The sequence below is a fragment of the Puma concolor genome, chromosome C1, assembly GCF_028749965.1.
Source record: "Puma concolor isolate L17-30 chromosome C1, mPumCon1.1.hap2, whole genome shotgun sequence".
In the NCBI taxonomy this organism is placed as follows: Eukaryota; Metazoa; Chordata; class Mammalia; order Carnivora; family Felidae; genus Puma; species Puma concolor.
In genome coordinates this window covers 79465810-79488273 of record NC_141674.1, presented here as the reverse complement: position 1 = coordinate 79488273, position 22464 = coordinate 79465810, and the positions used below count along the sequence as shown (strand labels likewise).

The following is a 22464-nucleotide window of genomic DNA, read 5'->3' as shown; positions in this document are numbered from 1 at the left end:
TATTAAAAAAAATCATAAGGAGGGGCGCCTGGGTGGCGCAGTCGGTTAAGCGTCCGACTTCAGCCAGGTCACGATCTCGCGCTCCGTGAGTTCGAGCCCCGCGTCGGGCTCTGGGCTGATGGCTCAGAGCCTGGAGCCTGTTTCCGATTCTGTGTCTCCCTCTCTCTCTGCCCTTCCCCCGTTCATGCTCTGTCTCTCTCTGTCCCAAAAATAAATAAACGTTGAAAAAAAATTTAAAAAAAAAAAAAAAAAAAAAAAAAAAAAAAATCATAAGGAAGCGAAATACATTTACAGTACTGCTATAAAAAAATCCACAAATAAATGGATCCATGCAGTTCAAACTCATGTTGTTCAAGTGTCAACTGTATATGCTGTCTACAAGAGACTCACTTAAGATCCAAAGATGCAAACATGTTAGAAGTGAAAGGATGGAAAAAGATACTCCATGCAAATAATAAAAGAGAGCAGGAGTACCTACACAAATATCAGACAAAATAGACTTTAAATCAGAAAAGGTTATAAAAGACAAAGAAAGACATTACATATTACTAAAAGATTCAAAACAGTAGTGAGATATAACAACTATAAAATTTACTCATGTAATGACAGATCATTAAAATATATGAGGCAAAAATTGACAGAATTGAAGGGAAAAACAGAGTTCTAAAAAAATAGTTGGACTTCAATACCCCACTCACAATAATAGAAGACCAGACAGAACATTAATCAGGAAACAGAGGATTTAACACAATAAACTAGATCTAATAGACATATACAGAACACTCTACCCCAAACCAGAATATACATTCTCAAGTGTGCAGGGGACATTTTGCAGGATAGACCATGTTAGGCCACAAATTGAAGTCTCAACAAATTTAAAAGGACAGATATCATACAAAGTATATTCTCCAACCCACAACCAGATGAAATTAGAAGTGAATAATGAAAGGAAAATTTAAAAAGTCACAAAATTGTGGCATTAATTAAACAGATTTTTAAACAACGAATGAATCAAAGAATTCACAAGAGAAATTAGAAGACACTTAGGAGACAAATGAAAACAAAAACACAACTTGCCAAAACTTAAGAGACCCAGCAAAAGTGGTGCTAATGGGTAAATTTATAGCTATAAATGTTTACATTAAAAATCAAAAAAGATTTCAAGTCAATAACTTAACTTCAAAACATAAGGAATCAGAAAAAGAATAAACTAAACCCAAAGCTACTTGAAGGAAGGAAATAATAAAGATTACAGTAAAGATCAACAAAATGGAGAACAGAAAAAGAATAAATAATATCAAAACGAAAAGTTGGTTCTTGGGAAAAATAAACAAAATTGACAAATCTTTAGCTGAGTAGATTAAAAAACAGAGAGTCCAAATTACCAAAATCAGCAACGAAAGTGGGGATGTTACTGCCAATTATACAGAAAGAAAAAAGATCATAAGAGAGTATTATGAATAATTGTATGCCCACAAATAGAATAATCTAGATGAAATGGACAAATTCCTAGAAATACAAAACCTACAAAGACTACACCATGCAAAAATAGATAATCTGAATGATCTATATCTGGTAAAGAGGTTAAATCAGTAAACAAAAATCTCCCAACAAAGAAAAGCCCTGAACCTGATAGTTTCAATGAATTATTTCACCAGTGAAAATTTATTTATTTATTTATTTATTTATTTTTTTTTTTTTTTTAATTTTTTTTTTTCAACGTTTTTATTTATTTTTGGGACAGAGAGAGACAGAGCATGAACGGGGGAGGGGCAGAGAGAGAGGGAGACACAGAATCGGAAACAGGCTCCAGGCTCTGAGCCATCAGCCCAGAGCCTGACGCGGGGCTCGAACTCACGGACCGCGAGATCGTGACCTGGCTGAAGCCGGACGCTTAACCGACTGCGCCACCCAGGCGCCCCTCACCAGTGAAAATTTAAAGAATACCAATCTTTCTCAAACTCTTCCAAAAAAATTAAGGAAGAGAGAACACTCCTTAACTAATTCTGATACCAGTTTTAACCTGATACCAAAACCAGACAAAGACACTAAACTACAGACCAATATCCCTTATAATGCCAAAATCAACATAATACTAATAATCCAAATTCAGCAGTGTAGTAAAAGGGGTAACACACTATGATCAAGAGGGATTTATTCCTGGAATGCAAGCATGGTTCAACATACACAAATCAATCAACAGGGGCACCTGGGTGGCTCAGTTGGTTGGGCGTCCAACTGGATTTTGGCTCAGGTTCATAAGATCAAGCCCCACGTCAGACTCTGTGCAGAAGACAGCATGAGGGCTGCTCAGGATTCTCTCTCTCTCTCTGCCCCTGCCCTGCTCATTGCTCTCTCTCTCTCTCTCTCTCTCTGAGAATAAATAAATAAACATTTTTAAAAATGAATCAATGTAATGTACCATATCAAAAAAATGAAGGAAAAAAAACCACACATGATCATCTCAATTGATGAAGGAAAAAAGTTGACAAAACTCAAAACCCTTTCATGAGAAAAACATTCAACAAACTAGGAATAAAAGAAAGCTACCTTAATATAATAAAAGCCATTTATGGAAAACCCACAGTGGGGCACCTGGGTGGTTCAGTCAGTTAAGTGTCCGACTTCGGCTCAGGTCATGATATCATAGGTCGTGAGTTGGAGCCCTGCGTGGGGCTCTGTGATGACAGCTAAGAGCCTGAAGCCTGCTTTGGATTCTGTGTCTCTGTCTCTCTCTCTCTGCCCCTCCCCCATTCTTGCACCCCCCCCCCCCACTCTCTCTCTCTCTCTCTCTCTCTCTCTCTCAAAAATAAACAAACACTAAAAAAAGAAAAAGGAAAACCCACAGCTAACATCCTACTCAATTGGTGAAAGACTGAAAGCTTTTCCTCTAAGATCAGGAAAAAAACAAGGATGTCCCCTCTCACTTCGTTTTTGTTTTTTTGTTTTTATTTTTATTTTTTAACATTTATTTAATATTGAGATACAGAGCATGAGCATGGGAGATGCAAAAGGAGAGACACAGAATCTGAAGCAGGCTCTAGGCTCTGAGTTGTCAGCACAGAGCCCGACACAGGGCTCAAACTCACAAACCGTGAGGTTGTGATCTGAGCCGAAGTCTGACACTTAACCAACTGAGCCACCCAGGCACCCTGCCCCCTCTCACTTCTATTCAACACAGTACTAGAAATTCTGGCCATAGCAATCAGTGTCCATTGACAGATAAATAGATAAGCAAAATGTGGTATATACATACAATAGAATATTATTCTTACAAAGGAAACAAATTCTGCAGTACACCACAACATGGATGAACCTCTAGGATATTATGCTAAGTGAATTAAGCCAGTCACAAAAAGACAAACACTGTATGATTTCACTTATATGAGATACTTAGGGTAGTCAAAATCATAGGGACAGAAGAAAATAGAATGACAGTAGCTAGGGGGTGAAAGGAGGGGAAAATGGGAGTTACTGTTTTAATGGGTATAGAGTTCCAGTTCTGACATTATTGCACAGGTCCCTTAGGCTCTGATCTTTTTTCCTGTTTCTCAGACTGAGTAGTGTCTGTTGCTCTTTGTTTCAAGCTCATATTTTTTTTCTCTTATTAGTTCCATTCTACTATTAAGTCCATCAAATAATGTATTTTTTACTTAGTCTTATGTTTTTGGTCTCACAGCTTCTTCTTTAACTTGTTCTTACTCTAATTTCAACTCAATGGTAAGAGCACTTCTACTCTCAACCAGTCTTCAAGCTATTTTTATGTCTAGTGTACCAGAGTCTACAAAATCACTCTTAATTTAATCATGCCAAAAAATAATTATTAAAACTGAAATGGCAAGAGTACTATACAAGAAAGCATTGTAAAATGATCTAGAAGTAATGGGATGCTAATTCTACTACTTGCCACTTACTTTTCTAGGTCTTTGTTTCCTCATCTATCAAAAAAAAAAAAGTTGAGCTAGTAATGTTAAGGTTCTTTTCAGCATTCATATTCTAAACATACATTATGTCTACATGGAAAACATAGTATCTTACTCTTTCAATCTGCTTTTCCATTTCTTTATGCTGTTCAAGATGAATTTTCTTGGCCTTTTCAAAAGCTAAACAAATTTTCTCATGTTCTGTATTGATATTGGTTTCTAGACTTCTTATCTTTTCATTCTTTTCCTAGAAATAAAAAAACAATTTAAAAGAATATAACTGACATTGAGGAGAGCACCTGTTGGGATGAGCACTGGGCGTTGTATGGAAACCAATGTGACAATAAATTTCATATTAAAAAATAAAGACTAGGAAAGACAAAAAAATGAATATAACTGAGAACAAGTTTTACATAAAAACACTTAAGTAAAGCATTAAATCTGTCGTACTCTATTTTTTTAAGAATCACAATAGTGAATATGTCAAACATCAAAAATATCTAAACATATACATAAGACAAAATGGTTATTTTAAAAAATTGTGTCAAAATGAAAACCTTCAACTATTTTAAAATATTGAAAAGCATATCAAAGAAGTTCATTATTTCCTTCACTTCTACTAGAATAAAAATAAGAAATTACAGATAACAACTTGCTATATATAAGCCTATTGACTTAAAAATATAGAAAAAAAAACAAATAATCAGAAGAATTTACTAGAATTTATGCTTTCCTATTTGGTATACTGTATAACAATGAAAATAAAACAAACATGCTGTCACAAATCAAGTGCATTAAAGTCACAGTGAATTTGTAACCACACAGTAATATTTACCATAAGCTCCTGTTCCAGTTCTGCATTTTTTGCAGCAATAGAGGAATAAGCAACTATTTTTTCTTCCAGCTGTTTCTCTAGAGTTAAAAGTTGAGAACATTTCTTTGTCATCTGAAAACACATTGAAATAAACAAATTATTTTTAAAAATTACTTTTGAATATAAGTGGCAATTTAGAAGAAAAATGGTGAAGGAAAGACCAGGGACTGTTCCATCTATGTAATACATAAGTAATTTAATTCTGAGTCCTATGTCCAAATAGGATTACATCCTAACCCATTTCTTAAAAGTAGCATTTAAGATTGAAATTAGTATAAAAAAATGTTAATAGTAGCTATTTCTGGTGGTAGAATTATTAATGGCATTTTCTTCTTTGTCCTTTCTGTACTTTGAACAAGACTGTGCTAATTTTGTAATTTAAAAAGTTATTAATCTCAGTACTAGGATATTTTATTTCATTTTATTTTTTTAATTTACATCCAAGTTAGTTAGCATATAGTGCAACAATGATTTCAGGAGTAGATTCCTCAATACCTCTTACCCATTGAGACCATCATCCCTCCCACAATCCCTCCAGTAACCCTGTTTGTTCTCCATATTTAAGAATCTCTTATGTTTTTGTCCCCTTCCCGGTTTTTATATTATTTTTGTTTCCCTTCTCTTATGTTCATCTGTTTTGCATCTTAAAGTCCTCATGTGAGTGAAGTCATATGATATTTTTCTTCCTCTGACTAATTTTGCTTAACATAATACCCTCTAGTTCCATCCATGTAGTTGCAAATGGCAAGATTTCATTCTTTTTGATTGCCGAGTAATACTCCATTGTATACATATACATACCACATTTTCTTTATCCATTCATCCGTCAATGGATACTTGAGCTCTTTCCATACTTTGGCTATTGTTGATAGTGCTGCTATAAACATTGAGGTGCATGTGTCCCTTCAAAACAGCATACCTGTATCCCTTAGGTAAATTCTGAGCAGTGCAGTTGCTGGGTCATAGGGTAGTTCTATTTTTAATTTTTTGAGGAGCCTCCATAGTGTTTTCCAGAGTGGCTGCACCACTTTGCATTCCCATCAGCAGTGCAAAAGAGATCCTCTTTCTCTACATTCTCATCAACATCTGTTGTTGACTGACTTGTTAATGTTAACCATTCTGACAGGTGTGAGGTGGTATCTCATTGTGGTTTTGCTTTGTATCTCCCTGATGATGAGTAACGTTGAGCATTTTTTCATGGTTGGTTGGCCACCTGGATGTCTTCTTTGGAGAAGTGTCTATTCATGTCGTTTGCCCATTTCTTCACTGGATTCTTTATTTTTTGGTGTTGAGTTTGATAAGTTCTTTATAGATTTTGGATACTAACCGTTTATCTAACCTTTATGTCGTTTGCAAATATCTCCTCCCATTCTGTCGGTTGCCTTTTAGTTTTGCTGATTGTTTCCTTCACTATGCAGAAGCTTTTTATTTTGATGAGATCCCAATAGTTCATTTTTGCTTTTGTTTCCCTTGCCTCTGGAGACATGTTAAGAAGTTGCTGCGGTCAAGATCAAAGAGGTTTTTGCCTGCTTTCTCCTCGAGGATTTTGATGGCTTACTGTCTTACATTTAGGTCTTTCATCCATTTTGAGTTTATTTTTGTGTATGGTTGTAAGAAAGTGGTCCACGTTCATTTTTCTGCATGTCGCTGTCCAGTTTCCCAGCACCACTGGCTGAAGAGACCGTCTTTATTCTATTGGATATTGTTTCCTGCTTTGTCACAGATTAGTTGACCATACGTTTGTGGGTCCATTTCTGGGTTCTCTACTCTGTTCCATTGATCTGAGTGTCTGTTCTTGTGCCAGTACCATACTGTCTTGATGACTACAGCTTTGTAATACAGCTTGAAGTCCAGGAGTGTGATGCCTCCAGCTCTGGTTTTCTTTTTCAAGATTTCTTTGGCTATTCGGGGTGTTTTCTGGTTCCATACAAATTTTAGGATTGTTTGTTCTAGCTCTGTGAAGAACGCCAGTGTTATTTTGATAAGTATTGCATTCAATATGTAGATTACTTTGGGTAGTACTGACATTTTAACAATATTTGTTCTTCCTATCTAGAAGTATAGAATATTTTTCCATTTTTTTGTGTGTCTTCTTCAATTTCTTTCATAAGCTTTCTATAGTTTTCAGTTTATAGATTTTTCACCTGTTTGGTTATTTTTATTCATAGGTATTTTTTGGTTTTTGGTGCAATTGTAAATGGGATCAATTCCTTGATTTCTCTTTTTGTTGCTTCATTGTTGATGTACAGGAATGCAACCGATTTCTGTGCATTGATTTTATATCTTGCCACTTTGCTGAATTCATGGATCAGTTCTGGCAGTTGTTTGGTGGAATCTTTTGGGTTTTCCATACGGAGTACCACGTCATCTGTGAAGAGTTAAAGTATGACCTCCTCCTGGCCGATTTGGATGCCTTTTATTTCTTTGTGTTGTCTAACTGCTGAAGCTAAGACTCCCAATACTATGTTGAATAACAGCAGTGAGAATGGACATTCCTCTCTTGTTCTTGACCTTAGGGGGAAAGCTCTGTTTTTCCCCATTGACGATGATATTAGCACTGGGTACTAGGATATTTTCTAAGTAAGCTAATGGCTACAATTTAGATTTACATGGACTAAATCTACTCAATCAGAATCACTGGAATGGTACCCAGAAATCTACATGTTTAACCAGCTTCCTAGGTGATTCTGCTGTTTGCTAACAATCAAAATCCTCTATTATCACTCCTTTTCTTCCAATTATATAATCCCAAGTTCTTTACTTGTAAATGTGTATTAGCCATATTAACCTAAATGTTCATTTTTTTTTTTTTTTGAGAGAGAGAGAGAACAAGCACAGCAGGGGAGGGGCAGACAGACAGACAGAATCCAAAGCAGGCTCCAGGCTCTGAGCTGTCAGCACAGAGCCTGATGTGGGGCTCAAATTCACGAGCCACAATATCATGACCTAAGCTGAAGTTGGACGCTTAACCTGAGTCACCCAGATGCCCCTGGCCATATTAACTTATACTTGGAAGAAATAACAGACTGCAATACAATACAACTTCCACCATATCTGAGACCTGTTAGCCACTAAAGAGTAATTTCTTACTTTTAACAGAAGGTTTCCCAATATAATTTTAAAAGAATTTATAACTGATGTGGTACCATTAATTCCTTTTGATGTATAAATCTGGACTTACACATACAACTTTTACAAAACTCTACCTTTTTTTTGTCTCCAAAGTTAGTACATATAAACAGCTAAATCAAGCTTACTTCACTTTCAAGTTTGCTAGAGTTTGAAGCTTTCTCCAGCAGCTCCTCTTGTATCAGCTGAAACTGACTAGTTCTGTGGGCCATGTTAACCTTCAAATCAGAATTCTCAGCTTCTATTTGCATCAACTTAGTACGTAGTTCTTCTATTCCAGAAGCAAGTCTTTGCCTTTCTCTTTCATATTGCTTGTTCACAGTATGTTGATTTTGGTCTTTTATTCTTTCTGCTGACAAACATAAAAGGAAAATTCCTCTGTATAAAACTTACAGAAAAAAACCCTATTTCAATGTTGAAAGATTTAATCATAAATAAAGTTTAATTTCTTATCTAAAGAATACTAAAGGGAACAGAGAATGAGATGTACTTTAAGGAAAAGGTAATGAAGGAACATGGCAAGTAACATACTTTCTATTATTAAGTACATAACAAAGTAGGAATAACTTCTGAGTCACTCACTTTTCCAGACTATTCCTTAATACTAAAAAGAGTCCTTCTCCACCTATAAAAATCCCTGTATTTCGGATAGAAAAAATTGCAAAAAAAAAAAAAAATAATTGTTTAAAAAAATCATTGTTAAAAAATCATTATTTCCTTAAACTGAAGTTAATCATAAAATTTCTCTAGAGCATATTTTTATTTATTGTATACAGATGCAAGTTCAAAAGCTGAAAACTGAGAATTCAGTGATGCTTTTTTAAAACTACTGAGGGTTATCAAAGGTAGTTGTTTGAATATATACTTTCTCCACTATAAATATATAAACCTATTCCCACCTAAAAGTAACTGAGCTTTCAGGAGTGCTTTAAAGAGGGATAATATATATGACTGCATGAGAACACACAGAGGTATGGAAGTAAGTGGAGATGCACTATGCCTTCTTCGAGGGCAGCACAAGTAGCCATTTCCTATCAATTCTCCATATCCCTAATATTTCACTTTCTAGGCTATCATTAGTTCTATACTCTTTGATGTAAGAGAACTTATGACATATTTATCAACATCTCTAATAATTAGCATTCACTCTGCTAATAATACCATCACTCTCTTCCCTATTCTCTCTAATCACTTTGATAGCTAATTCTCTCTGCTGTCATTCCTCCTGCCAGAAGCCAATCATATTTGAAGACAGACAATGATAAATTAAAGATACATATATTAACCAGTAAGGCAACCACTAAGAAAGTAAAGAAGTATAGTTAACTAATCAATAGTGAAGATTTAAAAAAAATAGAATACTAAAATATAATTGATCTAAAAGAAGGCAGGAAAGATGAATAAAGGCCATTAGCATAAATAATAAACAAATACCAAGATGATACACTTAAACCCAAAAAAGACCAATAGTTGCATTAAATGTGTCTAAACATTCCACTGAATGAGCAAAAAATGTTAGAATATAAAAGCAAGAACCAATTATATGCTCTCTATCAGAAACTCACTTTATCTATAAAAAATACAGACTAAAAGGATGAAAAAAGTCATACCAGGAAAACTCTAATCAAACACAGCTGGAGTGATGATCAGAGAGAAAATTAAGAAAACAATCCCATTTATAATTGACCCAAAAAGAATAAAATATCTAAGAATAAATTTGAGGAGGGGAAAAATTTGTACACTAAACACTATAAGACACTGATGAAAGAAACTGAAGACACAAATTAATAGATAGTTCATGTTCATGGACTGGAAAAATTAATACTGTGAAAATCTCCGTACTACCTAAATCTAAAGATTTAATTCAACCCCTATCAAAATCCCAATGGCATTTTTTTTATAGAACAAAAGGCCAATCCTAAAATTTGTATGGAACCACAAAAGACCCCAAATAGCTAAAGTAATCTTGAGAAAGTAAAACAAAGCTGAAGGCGTCACACTTCCTAATTTCAAACTGTATTATAAAACCATAGTAATCAAAACTGTATGGTACTGGCATTAAAAACAGACATATGGTGTGCTTGGGTAGTTCAGTCAGTTGTCCAACTCTTTTTTTTTTTTTTTTTTTTAAATTTATTTATTTTTGGGACAGAGAGAGACAGAGCATGAACGGGGGAGGGTCAGAGAGAGGGAGACACAGAATCGGAAACAGGCTCCAGGCTCCGAGCCATCAGCCCAGAGCCTGACGCGGGGCTCGAACTCACGGACCGCCTCACAGACCGCGAGATCGTGACCTGGCTGAAGTCGGACGCTTAACCGACTGCGCCACCCAGGCGCCCCTATCCAACTCTTGATTTCAGCTCAGGTCATGACCTCATGGTTCGTGGGATCAAGCCCTGAGTTGGGCTCTGCACTGACAGCATGCAGCCTGCTTGGGATTCTCTCTCTTTCCCTCTTTCTCTGCCCTTCCCCTCCTCATTCTCTCCCTGCCTCCCTCCCTCCCTCTCTCTCAAAATAAAGGTAAATTTACAACAAAGGAGTCAAGAACATACAATAGGGAAAGGACAGTCTTTTTAATAAACAGTGTTGGGTTAACTGAACAGCCATATGCAAAAGAATGAAAATAGACCACTATCTTAAGTAGACAAAAATCAACTTAAAATGGTTTAAAGACTTGAATATTAAACCTAAAACATAAAACTTCTGGAAGAAAACATAAGTAAAAAGCTCTTAGATCTATCAGTCCTGGTGATGGTAATTTTTGGATTCAACACCAAAAGCAAAAGCAAAAAAGTAAAAATAAACAAGTGGGACTATATCAAAGTAAAAAGCTTCTGTACTGCAAAAGAAACCATCAACAAAATGAAAAGACAACCTACAGAATGGGAGAAAATATTTGTAAATCTATATCTGATAAGGGATTAATATCCAAAATACATAAAAACTCATATAACTCAATAGCAAAAAAAAAAAAAAAAAAAAACAATTAAAAATGGGCAGAACTGGGGCGCCTGGGTGGCGCAGTCGGTTAGGCGTCCGACTTCGGCTCAGGTCACGATCTCGCGGTCCGTGAGTTCGAGCCCCGCGTCGGGCTCTGGGCTGGTGGCTCAGAGCCTGGAGCCTGCTTCCGATTCTGTGTCTCCCTCTCTCTCTGCCCCTCCCCCGTTCATGCTCTGTCTCTCTCTGTCTCAAAAATAAATAAAAAACGTTAAAAAAAAAAAATGGGCAGAAGGTCTAAATAAGACATTTTTCCAAAGAAGATATACAAATGACCAATAGACACATGAAAAGATGTTCAACACCACTAATCATCAAAGAAATGCAAATCATAATCACAATGAGGTATCACTTCACACCTACAAAAATGGCTATCATCAAAAAGATGAGAAATAAGCATTGGTGAAGATGTGGAGAAAAGGGAACCCTTGTGCCCTGTTGGTGAACATGTAAACTGGTAGAGCCACTATGGAAAACAATATGGAATTGCCTTTAAAAATTAAAAATAGAGCTATCACATATGCAGTAATTCCACTTCTGAATATTTACCTGAAGGAAATGAAATCACTATCTGCACTCATATGTACATTGCAGCATTATTTACAATAGCCAAGTCATGGAAGTAATCTAAGCATCCACTGACAGATGCATGGATAAATACAAGGTAGCATACACACACACACACACACACACACACACACACACACACACACAGAAATACTATTTAGCCATAAAAAGGACTTTTTTTTTTTTTTAATGTTTATTTTTGAGACGATGCAAGAGACAGAGTGCAAGCAGTGGAGGGGCAGACAGAGGGAGACACAGAATCCGAAGCAGGGTCCAGACTCTGAGCTGTCAGCCCAGAGCCCGATGCGGGGCTCGAACCCACGAACCGTGAGATCATGACCTGAGCCGAAGTCGGACGCTTAACCGACTGAGCCACCCAGGTGCCCCAAAAAGGACTTTTTTTTAATGTTTATTTACTTTTGAGAGATAGGCAGAGCATGAGCAGGGGAGGGGCAGAGAGAGACAGAGACACAGAATCTGAAGCAGGCTCCAGGCTCTGAGCTGTCAGCACAGGGCCCAACGTGGGGCTCGAACTCACAAACCATGAGATCATGACCTGAGCCGAAGTCAGACGCTCAACCAACTGAGCCACCCAGGTGCCCCAAAAAGACATCTTTTTACTTGTGACAATATGGATGAACCTTGAGGACATTAGGTTAAATGAAAAGCCAGGCAGAGAAAGACAAATACTGTATGATCTCACTTACATGTGAAATATAAAAACAAACAAACAAATGAAACAAACTCATAGAACGGAGTGTTATTTGCCAGAGGTAGGGGTTAGTAGTGGGGAAAATGGGTAAATGTGGTCAAAAGGTACAAACTTTCAGTTATAAGATAAACAACTCCTGGGTATAGATATAATATACAGCATGGTAACTATAGTCAATAATATTATATATTTGAAACTTGTTGAGAGTAGATCGTAAATTTTTTTTTACGTTTATTCATTTTTGAAAGACAGAGAGAGAGCACAAGCAGGGGTGGGGCGGAGAGGGTGGGGGTACGCAGAATGTGAAGCAGGTTCCAGGCTCTGAGCTGTCAGCACAGAGCCTGACATGGGGTTCGAACTCACGAACCATGAAATCATGACCTGAGCCGAAGTCGGATGCTCAACTGACTGAGCCACCCAGGTACCCTGAGAGTAGATTTTAAAAGCTCTCATCCCTCCCCAAAATTTGTTACTTATCTATGATGACAGATGTTACATAGACTTATTATTGTGGTTATCATTTCAAAATATACACATATATCACATCATTATGACATACACCTAAAACTAATATGATATTATATGTCAATTATATACCAATAAAAAATTAGCTCAAGTAACTATATTAACACATTTTTTTAAATGTCTGTTTATATTTGAGACAGAGAGAGACAGTGTGTGAGCAGGGGTAAAGGAGGGGCAGAGAGAGGAAGACACAGAACTCGAAGCAGGCTCTAGGCTCTGGGCTATCAGCACAGAGCCCGACCCGGGGCTCAAACTCAATGGATCGTGAGATTATGACCTGCAGAAGTCGGGCACTTAACCGACTGAGCCACCCAGGTGCCCCAGATAGAGTAACTATATTAATTTTAGGTAAAGCAGAGTTCAGACTCACAGAACTAAAAGGATAAATTAACAAACTCACATACATATCTGAAGATTTCAAGATTTTTTTCTCAGTAATTGAACAAGTACACAGAAAATCACTAGGGGGAAAGAAGACTCAAGCTTCTATAAATAAGTTTAATATGATTGAAGTTCACTCTACCCAATAGTCCCCAGAATACACAATTTTTTCAAGTGCATTTAAAACAATCATCAAGATAGTCCATATGCTGGCCAATAAACTAAATCTCAAAACATTTTTAAGAACTGAAATCAGGTTCATTCATGAATTAGGTTATTAGAAACAACTTAATGTCTACTACTAATAACAAAAGGACACCTGGAAAATTCTAAATATTTGGAAATAAATACACACGAGAGATATTATAAGATATTTTGAAGTGAATAAAATGAAAATGCAATATATAAAAATTAGTGGGATGCAGGTATAGCATTGCCTAAAGAGAAGTATTTTATACCCTTAAATACTTATATAAGGTTTAAAATCAATAATCTAAGCTTTCATTTTAAGAAAAGTTAAAGACAGAATTGAACCCAAAGAAAATTAAGGAGTGTAAGGGATCCTTAGGAAAATGGCTTTTTTTGTTTTTGGTTTTCAGTATAATTAACATAGCGTGTTATGTTAGCTTCAGGTGTACAATATGGTAATACAACATTTCTACACATTACTCAGGGCTCATCATGATAAGTGCACTCTTAATACCCTTTTATCTATTTTACTCTTTCTTCCACCCACTTCCAGTCTAGCAGCCACCAGTTTGTTCTCCATATTTAAGAGAGATTTTTTGGTCTGTTTTTCATTGTTCATTTGGTTTGTTTCTTAAATTCCACATATGAATAAAATCATATGGTATTTGTCTTTCTCTGTCTGATACACTTTATTTAGCATTGTATCCTCTAGGTCCATTCATGCTGTTGCAAAAGGCAAAATTTCATTTCTTTTTATGGCTGAGTAATATTCCAGTGTGTGTAATATTCCACACACACATATATACACACCACATCTTCTTTACCCATTCTTCTATCAGTGGAAACTTAGGTTGCTTCCATATCTTGGCTATTGTAAGCAATGCCACAATAAACATAGGAGTGCATGTATCTTTTGAATTAATAGTTTTGTTTTCTTTGGGTAAATACCCAGTAGTGGAATTACTGGATCATATGGTGATTTTTAATTTTTTTTTAAATACAATTTATTGCCAAGTTAGCTAACATATAGTGTATATACAGTGTGCTTTTGGTTTTGTTTTTGAGGAAACTCCATACTGTTTTCCACAGTGGCTACACCAGTTTGCACTCCTACCAACAGTGCACAAGCGTTGCTTTTTCTCTACATCTTTAACAACACTTGTTATTCCTTGTGTTTTAGGTTTTAGCCATTCTGATAGGTGTGAGGTGATGTCTTATGGAGATTTTGATTTGCATTTCCCTGATGATCAGTGATGTTGAACATTTTTTTAATGTGTCTATTGTTCATTTGTAAGTCTTCTGATGGAAATGTTAGATATTTTAATTGTGGTGATAGTTACAAGGGTATAAACATGAAAAAATATACATTTGACAAAACATTTCAAACTCTGTTATTTTAAATGGGTGTATCCTACTAGTAAATTTTACTTCTGTAAACTACATTTTTTGATGTTTTTTTAAATTTGTTTTTGAGAGAGAGGGAGGAGTAGAGAGGGAGACAGAGAATCTCAAGCAGGCTCTGTACTGTTAGCAGAGAACCCAACATGGGGCTCAAACTCACAAATCGTAAGATCATGGCCTGAGTCAAAATCAAGAGTTGGACGCTTACCTGACTGAGCCACCCAGGGGTAGCTTTATCATTTTTAAAGAATAATGCAAAGTTCAACAATTTTGAAATTCTTGCTATCTTACCAACCCATAACTAGTAATAACAGATTATTGATAATACAAACTAAACATCTGATAATCCATTTCTCTAAAAAACTATCATAAACAACTTAGAATTAAAGAATTCGATTTAGGGGCGCCTGGGCGGCTCATTCGATTGAGTGTCCGACTTTGGCTCAGGTCATAATCTCACGGTTCATGAGTTCGAGCCCCACGACGGGCTCTGTGCTGACAGCATTAGAGCCTGGAGCCTGCTTCGGATTCTGTGTCTCCCTTTCTCTCTGCTCCTCCCCCGCTCATGCTCCATCTCTCTCCTTCAAAAATCAATTAAAAAAAAAATTAAAAAAAATTAAAAAAAGAATTTAATACACTCACCTAATTGATTACCTCCTAGTTTTACCGGTTCTGTCTCTACACTATTTAATTTGCCACTTTCTTGTTTGTCATTACAAGCAATAAGATTCTGAGACAACTGATTCGCGGCCAGGTTTGCCTGAAGCTTTTGAATTTCTGCCTCCTTTATTGCAAGTTTAATCCTGAAACAAAACAAAATACACCAAAAACTATTAGAAAGATCTATATAAATATCTCCCACCATTTTTACCTTTCAAGTTGGCAAAAATTTTAAAATTCTGATTATTAGTTAACTCTTGGGCAGGATGTAGAAATTCTTATATACCACTGATGGGAATGTAAACTGGTGCAACTACTTTAAAAACTTGATAGTACCTAGTAAAAGTAAAAATGTACACATGCTATAACCCAGCACTTTCACTTTTAGGAATATACACTAGAGACACTCTGGCATATACATACATAAAGGTATGTACTTTGCAGCACTGTTTGTAACAGAAGAAAACTACAGTTCTAGGTGACACAGTTCTAGGACAGACTCCTATACAGCTATTAAAACTACCTACACTAATCCACCCATTGACTGTAACTACCCACCTCAACATGTATGAATTTAAAAAATAATGCTGAGTAAAAAAGCAAAATTACAAACAATATAAGCATATATATTTTGCATGTATGTGTGAATGTAAACATACACAAAATGGATGGAAGAATACGTACCCAGTTCATGATGGTGTATTCTTTTTTTTTATTTTAATTTTTTTTTTTTTTCAACGTTTTATTTATTTTTTGGGACAGAGAGAGACAGAGCATGAACGGGGGAGGGGCAGAGAGAGAGGGAGACACAGAATCAGAAACAGGCTCCAGGCTCTGAGCCATCAGCCCAGAGCCCGACGCGGGGCTCGAACTCACGGACCGCGAGATCGTGACCTGGCTGAAGTCGGACGCTTAACCGACTGCGCCACCCAGGCGCCCCATGATGGTGTATTCTTAAGAGGAGAATGAGACTAGTGGGAAAGATCAATGGGTATTGTCCACCCTGTAATGTTTTATGTTTTACTTAAACACATTTGAAAAAAATATCACAGAATGTTAAGAAGAATCAAGTCTTAGTTGTGAAAACACAGTTGTTTGTTTTAATACTCGATGAAATTTTCTATATATTTTTCATCTTCTCAATTAAGGATTTTAATTTAACTGCCAATTTAAAAAAAACCACTGTATTTGCTACAACTTCAGCATCTGAAAGCCATACCTCAATTCTGAAATCAACATTTTATTTGCCTCACAGCAGCCAATGTAATTGTCTTCCTTGTTTGACAAACTACTCATCTGGTGCTTAGAAAGAGATGATTTAAAACCAAACACTTCTCTTTTTAACTGCAAATTTAAAAAGAGACATACATAAACTTACAATATCTATGATGCAATTGTTTTATTCAGAACTCCAATTTTGAAAAATTGTGTGAATTTAATAGAAACAACCTAATGTCCGTCAACAGGATAAATGTAAAAATACATTATGAAATACTGAGATAACAGAAAAATCACAATAGTTAAAATAAACCTGCATTATATAAATCATTATGGAGGTATCACATAATATAACATTATGTGAAAAACAACAGAGGCACATGTAGTATTTTCCAAAACACTTTAGCTATATTTTTAATTTTTTTTAATGTTTATTTATTTTTGAGAGTGAGGGAGAGTGAGGGAGAGTGAAGGGGAGGGAGAGAGAAAGAGAGAGAGAGAGAGAGAGAGAGCGCACAAGTGAGGGAGGGGCAAAGAGAGAGAAAGAGACAGAAACAGAGAATCTAAAGCAGGCTCTGCACTGTCAGCAGTGCCCCATGTAAGGCTCAACCCCACGAGCCCTGAGATTATGACCTGAGCTGAAGTCAGACGCTCAACCAACTGAGCCACCCAGGTGCCCTTGCTGTATTTTTAAAAATAAAATAAAATAGGTAAGAGTCAAAGAAATAAAATTGGTAAGTCTACCACCCATCCAAATATATTTGAAACCGGGGCATTTGGGTGGCACAGTTGGTTAGGCATCCAACTCTTGATCTCGGCTGGGATCTCACCACTTGTGAGTTCAAGCCCTGCGTCAGGCTCTGCGTTGATGGTGTGGAGCCTGCTTGGGATTCCGTCTCTCCTTCTCTCTGACCCTCCCTCATTTGTGTTCTCTCTCTCTCAAAATAAATAAACTTAAAATTAAAAAATATATACATATATACATATTTGAAATCAGCCATGACACATTTATATAGTTTTCTCCTGATCTCACCTTTATTTTACAATTATCAGTAACAGATTTCTGACATAGTTATACTTAACCTTCTTTCTAATCTCACTTATATATATAGTTATATATGTAACTGAAAGAGAAATGATGGCCATCTGCTATCATAAAAACATTTTAATAAGTACACGAAAAGTTGCTCAACATTATTAGTCATTAGAATAATGTAAATTAAAACCACAATGTGATACCACATCACACCCACTAAGATGGCTATAAATCTAAAAGACAGACAATAACAAATGTTGGCTAGGTTGTAGAAAAACAGGAACTCTCAGACATTCCTGGTGAGAATGTAAAATGGTATAGCCACTTTGGAAAACAATTCAGTACAACTTTACCATATGACCCAGCAATTCCATTCCTAGGTATGTACTCAAGAGAAATGAAACTATGTCCACACATAGACTTGTATGCAAATGTTCATAGCAGTATTGTTCATAATAGTCCAAACATGGAAGCAATCCAAATATCTATCTACTTACTGGTGAACAGTTAAATAAAATGTGGTGTATCCATACAATTGAATAATATTCAACAATAAAGTGATATGGAGTACTGATATATATCACAATGAATGATCCTCAAAAATTTTTAGAAAGCTAAAGACCATATATTGTACAATTTCATTTATATGAAAAATCCAAAAAAGACAAATCTCTAGAGGCAGAAAATACATTAGTGGTTCCCTAGGGGTGAGTGTGGTAAAGGAATCTTCTGAATGGTAAACTGAAAACTGGACTGCAGTGATTGCTCCAAAACTTGTAAGTTTACTAAAAATCACTGAATGGTACAATTAAAATGGGTGAATTCTGTGGTATACAAATATTACTTGAATAAAGCTGTTTTTTAAAAATCCTGTGCCATTCTTACATAGGGCGTCTGAGAGACTAAGAAAGGGTAGGAGCAGAAAAAGAAAAGGGATTAGGTAGAAAAGAAATTCATTACTGAAAGTATAGATATGTAAAAAAAAACATAAAGTAAAAGCTAATAAAGCAACCACAAAATGATGATCTCTTATAAAGCACTTGAGTAAAAGTTTCCTTTTCATCCATACTTACTGGCAACTGGAACATAACTTTTTCCAGACTTCTCAGTTCCACCCTTGAACTCTCTATTTCTTGCTGACACAAATCCAGTCGCTCATTCTGTGCTGCAACACGGACCTTTAATTCTCGGTTTTCATTCATTAGAGAAAATTTTTCTCTCAGTACTTCCTCTTTGTCTTCTAACTCACTCTCTAGCTTCAGAATACTTTGTTTAGATTCAGTTAGTTGTGCCATAACTTCTGAATTTTTCACTGCCATGATCCTTAATTTTTCTTTTCCATTGTTATTTTCCTCTTTTAACTGCCTATGAAGAAAAAAACATAAAAATGAAAACAAAATATATATTTATTTTCAGTAAATCCTAGTTAATCTCACTTTTAAAATATTTTAAAGCAGGGGGTGGGGAGGGGAAAAATGGGTGACGGGCATTGAGGAGGGCACTTGTTGGGATGAGAACTGGGTGTTGTATATAAGCGATGAATCACAGGACTCTATCCCCAAAACCAAGAGCACACTGTATACACTATATGTTAGCCAACTTGACAATAAATTATATTAAAAAATAAACAAATAAAAACATTTAAAATTTTTCAAAAAATAAAATATTTTAAAGCTTTAATTCTGAAATAATAATACCTGCTCACATTTACCGAGTACCTACTTTCTGCATGCCAGGCACTCACAACTTTATGTGGGTAGCATGATTATCACTCTCTGTTTATAGATAAGGAAACTAAGGTATATAAAGGTTATAAAACTTTCCCAGTGTCTCATAGTAAGGAGGAAGGCAGGATAACTCCATTATCTTTGAAGCACTTGTGCTCCCTTTATAAAAGTATAAGACAGGAGATCTAACTCCCACATCCTAATTCAACATATTGCAACTTCAAGAAAGTTTTAGGTTATATAAGAAAAAATCATGAACTATTAGCCACAACTCTAAAAGATAGTAATCAACCATTAACAGATCACTAGGCAGTAATATTTTCAGATATGTTTGTGTTCATCTTCTCTAAATATATGCAAAGCAAATATGTTGATCATATCACTCTATATTTGCAAGTATATTAATATCAACACGTTTTATTCATTAAAAATCCTAACATTATACCCAGAAAACAATTGCAGTCATGAAACCTAGCTTTCTATGTAATTTAAGGCCACAATTACAATATACAAAATATTCTATTTTAAAACGTTTCAGTTCTTTCTCCATTTCCACACAAAACTCCTTTTTCCATAACAAGATACTGTACCTTAATTTTTCTTTCAGAATTTCAAGGTCACTTTTATATACACCACACTTTTCCTGCAGCCTTTTATTTTCTTTTTCACAGCTAATTAGATTTTTCTCTAATATTTCTTCTTCAACTTGAACCTAAAACAATAATTTGTTTTAAGTGGACATACTACTGTAGTCATAAATTTTAGGTGTTTCAAACTAAAAAGTAGTGACTTCAGAAATAAGCAGGAGAGGGGCGCCTGGGTGGCGCAGTCGGTTAAGCGTCCGACTTCAGCCAGGTCACGATCTCGCGGTCCGTGAGTTCGAGCCCCGCGTCAGGCTCTGGGCTGATGGCTCAGAGCCTGGAGCCTGTTTCCGATTCTGTGTCTCCCTCTCTCTCTGCCCCTCTCCCGTTCATGCTCTGTCTCTCTCTGTCCCAAAACTAAATAAAAACGTTGAAAAAAAAATTAAAAAAAAAAAAAAAAGAAATAAGCAGGAGAGTAGAGTAAGTATTTCACACATTTAAGTCCCCAGCCTTGTAGTGAAAGGAGCAAAGTGACGGGCAGTAACAAAGGACGAGGAGGGGGATGCCACCGCCTGTCCAGAAATGGTTGAGAGCCTATGACAGACGGGCAATGGCACTATCACCCGACAGGAAGCATTCTGGCCTCACGGGAGCAAAGCAAGCAATTTATGCAGGGATGCTGCATGAAATTAACAAGAGGCTAACTATGCTGCAAATGTTATGGAGAAATAACTTTTGAAATTTTAGCCACAAGATACTCCCACTTAAATTATAGTCCAAATCTAAACCAGATAAAAATCAAGCACTCAGGTGAGAGTGGTGGGAGTGACAGAATAGGCAGATCTGCCTGTTACATCGACCTAACTAGAGGTACCTACTGAGTGTGGTTTGAACTGATAATCCTAAGGAGAAATGTGAAAAAAAAAATCATCTTAACATTTTTCTCTTTCCTCTATAAAGTCCTCCCTCTCCCTGAACATATTACCCCTGCTAGGTATTCTATCTCCCCCGACAAATTACCTTATTAAAAATCCCTCCTACAAAATTTCATTCCCACAGGGATCTTCTCCAAGGCCTTCAAAACAGTGATCTGATTTACACTTAAGAACAGTATCTGACAGGATTTTAAGAATTTTTCATTGAAATATAGTTGACAAACAATGTCACATTAGTTTCAGGTGTACAATACAGTGATTCAGCAACTCTATGCATTATGCTGTGCTCACAAGTGTAGCTATCATCTGACGCTACATATACTATTATAATACAATTGACTAGATTCCCTATGCTGTACCTTGGATGCCTGTGACTTCCACATGCCATAACTGGAAGTCTGTATCTCCCACTCCCCTTCACCAATTTTGCCCAACACCTCATCAGTTCTTTGTATTTATGGGTCTGTTTCTGCTTTTTGTTTGTTTATCTTTTAGAGTCCACATATAAGTGAAATCATATGGTATTTCTTTATTAAACTTTTAATAATAATATTTCTTCTACCCTTCTACCTTTCTTTGAACAGAATCATTAACTTTCTCTTTTTCAATTACTATCTCAAGATGGAATTCTCTCATGTTAGTATCTATCAACCAGACCTCTCTTCTGAGCTCAATGTCTGAATACTCAACATGTGGACTTCCTCCAAACAGGTTTTATTATCCATATGACTTGAAAATATTAAGTGAATGTAATAAAGTCACTATACTACCATGTAGAATCTGTTAAAGGAATTTTCCCTTTGAGAGGAAGGAGTAAGATCCTCTCAGGGTGGTAGGTCCAGGGAGACAACTGAAGGCTATACAATCTACTCTGTCTTCATTTTCATGGAGGTGATAGGAACAAATTTTCTGCTTCTACTTCTACAGCTCCAACCTCTGCTCACTCACCTCATCTTTCTCCGTATTCTTTTCTTTCTCTGTATTTTGTTCTTCCCCTTGTCTCCATTCTTTTCCCACTTTGACAAAAAAGTTTCTGCTCATTATAAGATTATGAACACCAGCCTTAGCCAATATTTACAATTCTTTATTCCAATGATTTTATTACAAGGTCATAAAAATTATTCCCCACTTTAACTATAAACAAATACATTCTATTTATGTCTATTTTTATTTTTAGAATATGGACAGTTCCAAAAATACTGAATTTGCACAACTGCTTCTTACCTTTTCCAGTTTTTCAGCCACTTTTTCTTTATAATGTTGGAAAGCTTTACTCAGCTCTTCAGCATTATATAGTGCTTCATTCCTTTGTCGTTCAGCTCTAAAATTTAAAAAGGGAGAATAAAAGTAAAGAGTGCTCTGCATTTAACTAGTGAAACTCCAAAGTAACCTATATTTTATTATAAGAAATAATTAGAGACAAGCAGTACTAAAAAAGAGTAATGAGCTTAAGCTGCAAAATGAAGAATAGAGACTACAATAATTTCCTCACTGTATCAATATGAAAAATAAAATATAAAGCACCACATAAACTTTGAAACATACATACATTCTTATGTGTTAGCAATTTTTTTCTCTATCTGGAAAAGATCAGGGAAGCAGCCTAGGC

The 22464-nt window shown here is 35.9% G+C and overlaps 1 protein-coding gene across 7 annotated transcripts in view; it reads right to left on the bottom strand.

Annotated features, from left to right (window-relative positions):
- CCDC18 (coiled-coil domain containing 18) overlaps positions 1 to 22464 on the bottom strand; it is a 116686-nt gene that overhangs the window by 67993 nt on the left and 26229 nt on the right. For 6 of the 7 annotated variants that reach the window (XM_086717577.1, XM_086717573.1, XM_086717578.1 and 3 more), the window contains 8 exons: positions 22080 to 22176; positions 19930 to 20051; positions 18686 to 18977; positions 16578 to 16702; positions 15341 to 15501; positions 8055 to 8278; positions 4759 to 4869; positions 4039 to 4170 (listed from right to left, as the gene is read on the bottom strand). In XM_086717577.1, coding sequence (XP_086573703.1) covers positions 4039 to 4170; positions 4759 to 4869; positions 8055 to 8278; positions 15341 to 15501; positions 16578 to 16702; positions 18686 to 18977; positions 19930 to 20051; positions 22080 to 22176 — 1264 coding nt within the window. The remainder of the gene's footprint in view (positions 1 to 4038; positions 4171 to 4758; positions 4870 to 8054; positions 8279 to 15340; positions 15502 to 16577; positions 16703 to 18685; positions 18978 to 19929; positions 20052 to 22079; positions 22177 to 22464) is intronic. The other variant, XM_086717575.1, reaches the window with a different exon arrangement.